The following is an 8,752-nucleotide window of genomic DNA, read 5'->3' as shown; positions in this document are numbered from 1 at the left end:
GGGGCTCGAAATGTCAAGCAGGAGTGCAGACTTGACTGTATGTGCAAGCAGGGATCTGAACCTGCTGGGGGCGCCTCGAGCTCGGGTAGTACAGGAAACATCAAGAGGCAGCAAAGGTCACTGATACTGTTGGATATGTGGGAGTGAACGGGAGTCTGGGGGGGGGGGGGGGGGGGGGTTATTATAAAAGCATCATTTTTCATGGCTCCATCTGCAACTTTCATTTTATTTTATAATACAACCTGAAACTAGAATGACAGTACCCTGCCATAAAACAAGATAGAATGAAACCACAGCTTCTTGAGTTTTCATTGGACTCTGACCATAAACTAGTTACAGCAGCCTGGTAGGTGATAGATGGATCTATGAACACACTGGAGGGTTCTGACTCTGAAGTGTTCCACGGTGAATGGTAAGGTATCAATTAAAGCGACATGTTCACATGTTGTTAGAGTTCCTTGTAGGACACTCTTGTATTCTATATTAAAGAATGGTGGAAGAGCTAGGCCATGTGGTGGTGGCCTCTTTCTATTCGCCGGAAGACAGCACAGCAGAAGAGGTTCAGACTAATCATGTTCGACAGAGCTGGTCGTTGATCCGCGCTTCTCTTCTCTTTGGTGCCTTCCCTGCATGCTACTCCTGGCGTTCAGTGACCAGAGAGGCCCCGCTGAGCACACTCACCTGACAGCTCTGAGGGTCATGTGTCTGCTTGCCTAACATTCAGGTGGAGGCTCACATGCTCAGGTGAGGACGAAAGCGTGGGTAACCGAATGCTACAGGTGTAATTTACAACCAGATAACTGTGGACACTTTTCTGCATGAACAGACAAAGTCCCAATGATGAGACAACATGAATGCTTATTTGTAACAATTTGTCACCGAAAAGATTTAAAAAAAACACTCCTTACTCCGAAATACACTATAAAAATACAGGGGGGTTCAAACAAATGTCCCAGGGGATTTGACTTCAGGACTGACCCTGCCTGGGTTACAGGGTCATAGTTGAGTTGTCTGCCGAGTCACCCTAAATACCTCAGATGGTTGACATTTAGACAAGGAGGGTTGAGACAGGAACATAAAAATACCCTCTATTTGTACAGACATGAAGCAGAAGGTAGAAGAAAACTCTTTAATCATAGTTTGAGGGTTACAGTATAATATTAGGAGATCCATATATATGTAGGCTCTGAATGATATGCTGATATTTTTTATCTGTTGTCTCCTTGTAGATCATGACTTCATTTAAAGAACCACTGTGGAGGCAACTATAATTTAATCACAAATATTAAATTTATTTGTGGTAAAAGCATATCTTTTCAAAACATGCAAACAGAAGAGCTTGTTTTTTGGTAAAACTCTAATGTTCTTACCCCGAGATCCATCACATCTGAATCTATACTGCATGTGCAGTTGCAGATTATAATGCATTTTTATTGATGTTAGTTGTCAGGGCAAAGCCTCTAATACCAAAGTACAGTAGGGGGCTTTAGCCTTGCAAGGCTTATGTTCAAAGAAAAGGCATGGGTTCCGAATACAAGCAGCGCTCGAAAAAGGCTAACACTGAATTCCAACACATAAATCACCCACATAAAACAGCTGACAAAATCCCGTGGTAGAAAAAAAAATCAGTGATGGATCTAGGTTTTCAAAGCAACCTGGTAATAAAGTTATTGGGCAGCACATCTGGGCCGGAAAAGGATGATAAAAATCTAGAGACCCCCTTATATAAACATCAGGGATGAAGCAAGCCGTTATTGCATGAAAACAGTAAGGAGGAACCCCTTAACTGACGGAATGATGGAGCTGTGGACCTTTGGCTCAGGGGTCGGAGACATTGATAGATTTTACTATGCATGTGCACAGCCATGTGGGAGAGAATTTATAACATGCGAATTGTCCATTATGCGTATGCAGCTCTGTCAAGTAAAGGAAGTATCTGCACACTTTGTGGTTCTTCCACACTGAAGTTTAAAGGTCATGTGTTCATACATAGAGCGGAAACATCAGTCATGGTGAAAGCATTCTAAACAAATGTGACATCATAATTTGATATCTCTTCAGAATACTGTTGTCTGTACCTACGTTTGCGCGGCGGTGATCTGGAGACCTGACGCACAAATGATTGCCCATTCCCCAGGGACTCTGCTCAAATGGAGAGTGGAGAGTTTGCAGAAGTTGGAACCCTGAACACTTTAATAGATACTTACTCCACTTACCAGTATTGATGAAATATGTTGGGTATACATCTTGACCTTTGAAGACCAGGTGTTGAACACTGATGGTCTTCATTCTCATAGTGCCTGTATGGTTGTGTGGGCACTTGCATGGAATTCCACCACTACTATACTATATGGCTTTCATTTTTTACATGATACCCATTTATACACCTAAGGTGTGTTTCCATTGGAACGGGGCCGGGGTAGTTTTACGGGACCGGGCCGTTTACAGAGCCGACCCCCTCCTCGGTTCTTTCAGCCGTTGTGTCTCCATTAGGAAAGTAAAGACCCCCAGTAGGACCCACTGGCCTTTGGTATTGACGTAATCAACTGTTTGAAAACTGTACTGCTGCTACTCACTTCTGGTGAGATTTAAAACGTCTTGTTGCGTTAATGTCATTGCCCGCCTACAGCATATCCAATCAGCATTGAGTCAACACCACACCCCACTCAGCACTTTTTCGGGGCCTAGTACCTACCCCAAGGCAGGGTCTTGCCTCAGCCCCATAAACGTTCCTGAAAACTCTCGTTGCGGGCCAGCCCTGACCAATGGAGACACGCGCCACCGGCCCCGGCCCCGTAAAACTACCCCGGCCCCGTTCCAATGGAAACACGCCTCTAGATATTTACTGAGGCAATACAGGTTAAGTGCCTTGCATTGTTGTACCCAAGGGTACAACAACAGTGCACCTCTCCATCCCCCCACCTGCCCATGTGGAATCAACCTGGCAGGCTTTGGGTTACGGGTCATTACCACGGCAGCACATTGCTGAACATATATTAAAATATAAATTAATGACAGATCTGAGTGAACTAGAAATGACACAGATAACACAAATACAGCAAAGTGTGAGCTGAGGCCATTTAACTCCTGTTAGGTCTCACAGCTTGCGGATTTCAAAGGTAATAAAGCTGCTGTGGTTTTCGCAGCTGCTGATGAAATATGGCTGTGCGGTTTGTTCTGGCTGCTGATCAGGGCCTCCTCATCCAAGCCACTTCACACAAGTGCAGTATTACCTTAACAATGGCCAACAAATGTTTACTTCTTCATTTCAGGCTTAAGGACATAATGTAGGAGTTTTCTGGGATTCAAATGGAGGTTAGGACAAACTCCCCAAACTTTGATATAGTTGTAACTTTATCACTCAAGTGATAGTGTGTGAGATTGGGTGGATAAGAGATGAAATCTGACAGTCCCCTGAAGAAATGTAGTCCTTGTTTGAATGCCCACACCCATGCTACAGTATTTGTCAGCCAACAGAGGATGAGGTGTTAACATTTCTTGGAGGATCTGGAGGTGCTGAAACACAGAATCACACCTGACCCTCACTGCCGCAGTTCAGTGGTAATCTGCGTGTTTGAACTGCGGAGGTCTGTGCCAAGGAATGCAAACACGAGCCTCTCAGAAAATCTTGCCTGTGACCTGATTTCTATTTAAATGCTACAGTTCAAGCCAAACTAACACAGAGAGCCAGGAAGTATTTATGTGCCCACCAGTTGCTTAGGTTGTCAGGATGTTTGACTTGTGTAGTGGTGTGGGTAGTGTGCAAGAGTGTATGGGGGGCCACAAATGAGTATGTATATGAGCATATATCAAAAGATGAGAGTGTGTGTAACAATAGCATTCAACATATACAAGTGTGGCAATTTAGAGAAAAACGTCAGAAAAGGACAATCCGTCTTTAATTTCATTTGTATTCGTTGCTGACCAAACAATGCATCTACCAGTGTCCATTTTTTTCTTCAAGAGATGAAAAATTACAGGGATAGTTTAAGACCCAAGAAATGAACAACAAAATGCTCAGACAAAACAAGTGCTATAGTGAAATGACCTGGCTAATAATTTTGCTTTAAAAAATCATGATATAATACACATCACAAAGCGAATAAATACAGTTATGTACTTTTATACTTTTTTACAACTTATATAAATACATAAAGACATAAGTGGTTACAAGAGTACACAAAACTGTTAATGTATCTGAAAAACGGCACTTCTGTATACCGTTCATCACAAGCTGCATTTAAACGCTCACAATCTGTGGAAAAATCCCCTTTTCTTCTTGAAAAGTCTGACAAACGGGAGACAGAGTCGAAACTGCGGAAATGACTGGAAAAGTAGTTCCAAAGTGGAACACCTATTTACAAGAGAGTCGTTCAAGCTCAGCAGTCCTCGGTTTGAAACATTGAATAAAAGAAAGTACAGACACTTGACCAAGGACCGCTGCAGTACTCTTGCACCGTGTTTTCACCGTCACCGCACTGCTTACCGTCCGATGATGGAGGCGGCTGTGTGGTTTGTAGGTGCGTAAGCAGTGCGCTATTAAGTTTGAAATGCGCGTCCTTTGGGGCATTTCTACACATACCGGCTTTAACAAGCGCCGCGGGGTCCTTGCACAGAGCTTTCTGCTTCTTCAAAGCGCGGCCAATCTGTTTCCAGTAGGCTCTGACACCGGACGCATACCGGGGGCACGTCGCGGGTCTTGCCGTGTACTCGCAGTCAAAAGTGTCCCTTCCTTTCTTGCAGTTAACGCCAAGGGTGAACGTGTCCTCTCCGGTCGCCACCCAGGTGCACTGCGTCTTGTCCTTGTGAGAAATCTTCCCCTTAAAAACCCCCTTTCCACCTTGTGTCTTCTGTCCGCTGTTGTCAGCTGGTGTATCTGGGGGCGTCTTTGGTGGACCCTCTTTGTTCCCCCTGTCGCTTCTCCGACCGTCATTTTTGCCCTTTTTACCCTGGCCCCGTTGACAGTCGGTCACCAAGACCTGGTGAGCGATGCAGACAAGAACCAGAACGACTGCGATGTTGCTAAGGATGGCCATGGTGTCTCCCTGAAATTTTTACAACCACCTGCGAATCAATAATATTAATTACCATCACTATATTTTTCCATTTGAATGATCGGTTATGTTTACAGTTACAAACACCTAGTATAAGTAATTAATTTAATTTAATACAGCAGAGAAAGTAATGAAATGGAAACAATCACTTCTGGTCAGAACACCGCACTCGCATCAGAAACCCAAATCAATGGGCTAGTTTAGCCTCCTCTCACCTGTAAGCGAAAATGCATATACACGCCCGTGTTTCCGTACACCTGGAGACCTCGCACGTGGAATTTATACCTCACCCTACACGCCCACCTACCGCCTGATTGCCAGATTTTACAACACAATGCTATTTTTTTTTAACATTCCACTGCACATACAGCAATGCGAAGGTCGAGACACTTGAAAAGTTTAAACTGGCGGATTAATCAGCGGAAAGAATGTTAAGAGGGTGGGCGACGTAACGCCGTTATTAACCTGGTGTGGCATCTAATAGGCCCATTATGCCACGGTTCAGCCAGTTCACAGCCGATTCAGCCAGCCTCGTTGCTCACCTTGCAAACTCTCCCAGACGGAAATGGTAGTAACAGACCTGCGTTAACCCTGTAACAGAACCAGATTAAATTCACAAAGAAGAAATTGTAGGTGAGCAAATTGTTCGCAGGAAACTTTTTTTTCTGTTGAGTAAACACCATCTTCGGTTTGCTGGAGGCTGGACCTAACGACTAAACCATTATTTCTAGCTGAAGGCATACATGCACAATTGGCACAACACAGCATAAATAGCATAAAACATTAATTGTCATTAAAAAAAAAACTATTTAATCGCCTGTCGTTGGGGTATCCAAAACACACAACTGAAGCGTAAGAGTACGGTGAATGGTAACCATGACAACAGAAGGGCGCACGGTGTGGAAGAGGTGCGTTCCATTATGCGATCAAGAACTCGAGGCTTTATCATTTTTACTCTCCAGAAGTTCGCCACAAGACTAATTGAGTTTTGCACATTCTGTCAACATCTGAATGGTGTGCAGGTTTTCTGCTTTTCGTCTGAGGCTGCTGTTGACGAGGACCCATGCTGCTTCTGCTACACGCTCTGTGTATTTTTCTGTCTTACTTAATCAGGTATTGGCATTGTGGATTTCTGCAATGGGCAGCTTTTCAGATAAGTTATAATGGGCTGGTGTCAGTATATCAGTAGATTGAAGTGGGTGAGCAGAGTGAGGAGTTCTTACTCTGACGTCTAACAGTACACAGAATGTTTAGGTCCTGTCCTACCACCTTCCACAGACATCAGTGAAAAAGTTTCTTGTCAGTGTTCAGAAGTGTTACCAATACTTTACACATATCAGGAACACTGACATACAGTACATTCATTCACTCACTCAATTCATTCATTTAATTTATTTGTTTCTATCTTATTTTATTTTATTTCTAACTGTGTGGTATTAAGGATCCACTCTCCCTCATTTCATGATCATGATCAGTGTTGAAAATGATCTAGGCCAGTGTTTCTCAATCCTACTCCTGGCGGCCCACTGTCCTGCATATTTTCTGTCTATCCTTGCTCTACCTACCTGACTGAACTCATCAGTGGCACTTTTGATTAGCTGAGCACACCTGATCTAATCACTGATTTCACACACATCAGGTGTGTTTGGAGCAAGGATAGATAGAAGATATGCAGGACAGGGGGGGTCCAGGAGTAGGACTCAGATGTGAAGGAGTGGGCTGGAAATACGTCTCTTTCATGAGATGAATCAGTTCCACTTTGTCTTTATGATGTCAAAATGGACATTATAGAGTATGTGCACTTGGGGAGCAAGGTTCTATAACATGTAGGACTTGAGTAGGGACATGCAATCTCCCAGCATAGAACGACATGGATGATTATTTGAACTGTGATAACAAATGGCATAATGCCACGCTGTCTAATACCTTCAGTAACTGTTTTCGCCTGCAGTGCAGTTGCTGGGGAGTGGTCGCTTGTCAAGCTAATCAACAGTGTTTTAGTGTTTGTGTAAGAAACAAATGGAATTGTGTGGGTGCCATTTCATTTCATAAGCTTCAATTGTAACACAAACAGAGGTGTAGTTATTGGAGCTCACTGCCGCGATTCCCCTTCAAAGAAGTGCCCTCACCTGTAAGTACAGTAAAGCCCTCCTATGGCATAATGAGTCACAGCCGATACCTTAAATTCAGCAGTTTTCTGCTTGAACCCTTAGATGGAAAGAAGGGCTGTGTTTAAAGATTACTGTGGAGCTCAGCCAAACTTAGGTTAAATCCACATCCATTCTGTTATTGTTAATGATTGCTATTCGACAAATACACTTCAGGAAATGCATTATGTTCACAGAATGGCTTCAGCTGGACAAGTGAGTACTGCAGGGCTGGGGACCTCCAGAAACCGGATGGGCTCAGATGATTGATTGACAATAGTAACTCATTAACAAAGCTTATCTCCTGTATTTACTGAGGTTGCCCTCCATATCTGAAGAACATTTGGCATTGAGTTGATGAATGTACTCTCAAATGGCAGACTGGGGACTTTGGGATGGTACTCCATATGATGGCTTCCAAAATCCTTAACATACAACACACACAGCAGAAATCTCACATAAGAGTATCTTATCAGGTAGCAGTGTTTAAAGGTTTTTTTTAAATATTGTACTAGTATGTGACTGCTTGCAGCCCATTTACAAAAGGTCTGCAATTGGACTAAGAGCATATCTACTGTTAGTATTACTGTTTCACCTGTGAAACTGGGCAGTGATTTGTCTCACACCATTTCTTGTGGGCCAGCTCAGAGAGAGACACTGCCTAATTATGTAACATGAAATAATAGATGGGAGAAGTGGGTTCAGTATGACTGATGGTTTTTTCTCATTGTCTGCTTCATGTCTTTTTTTAAGTCAATGTATCATTTGTTAGTGCCCCACAGGTGTATGGCAGGACCTCTTGTTTATTTGGTTACACTTTACAGACCCATTTTAAGACACTGTTTCACTGATCTTAAAATAAATCATGCGACAGCAAATGTGTAAAAAAAGAATTCAGTAGTGAATACTGTAGCAGCTTGCACAAATGATCGTGTTCTTACCCGAGGAAATATACATAAGGTGTAACTTATGGTTCCAACCGTGGTAAATGAACAGACACGCTTGTCGTTTTCTGTCCTTTTACGCCCTAAATTCACAATGAGTTGATTTTGCTATACAACATTGCCACCTAAAGGGCACTGGAGACACTGCAAAGAATGCGGAATGTTTGCATTCGAGCGGAATGTCTCAATGAGATGCACATCATGAACAGAACGCAACCCTTCCTTTATTATTTTTTTCATTCCCAGTAAAACATCTGAAGAGGTAGCATTTTCAAATGGTTACATCAAAATCACACAAAACAAGGGGGGCAATTAATCAACCAGTCTATATTTATTACATGTACAAGTTTACATTCATACATTGATTTTACATTTGAATCAGAATTACAGTGAAACAGTGGTAGAACTTACAGTATGGCTCTGTTACTCTCGGAAAGACACAAAGACATCCCTCACTCACTACATTTTTTCACGATGTAGTCTAACATGTATAAACTGACGCTGGTTGTACTCCCCCCCCCCCCCCCATATGTGGGACTACTACAGTACCTCCTTGGCTTTAGGACTGTCCTAGTGCTTTTTACACTCAAAGCCAAGGAGTAGTCTG

The 8,752-nt window shown here is 43.0% G+C and overlaps 1 protein-coding gene across 1 annotated transcript; it reads right to left on the bottom strand.

The window, feature by feature from the left end:
- Window positions 1–4,379: 4,379 nt before the first annotated feature.
- LOC118792923 (fibroblast growth factor-binding protein 1-like) lies at window positions 4,380–5,298 on the bottom strand. Its single transcript, XM_036550770.1, has 2 exons — window positions 5,270–5,298; window positions 4,380–5,064 (listed from the first exon to the last, which is right to left on the bottom strand). Exon 2 carries the CDS (start codon window positions 5,034–5,036, stop codon window positions 4,380–4,382), a length of 657 nt encoding a protein of 218 aa, XP_036406663.1. The 5' UTR covers window positions 5,037–5,064; window positions 5,270–5,298.
- Between the last annotated feature and the right edge of the window lie 3,454 nt (window positions 5,299–8,752).

Source organism: Megalops cyprinoides, chromosome 18 (genome assembly GCF_013368585.1).
Source record: "Megalops cyprinoides isolate fMegCyp1 chromosome 18, fMegCyp1.pri, whole genome shotgun sequence".
NCBI classification, from domain to species: domain Eukaryota; kingdom Metazoa; phylum Chordata; class Actinopteri; order Elopiformes; family Megalopidae; genus Megalops; species Megalops cyprinoides.
This window is presented reverse-complemented; position numbering and strand designations above follow the sequence as displayed.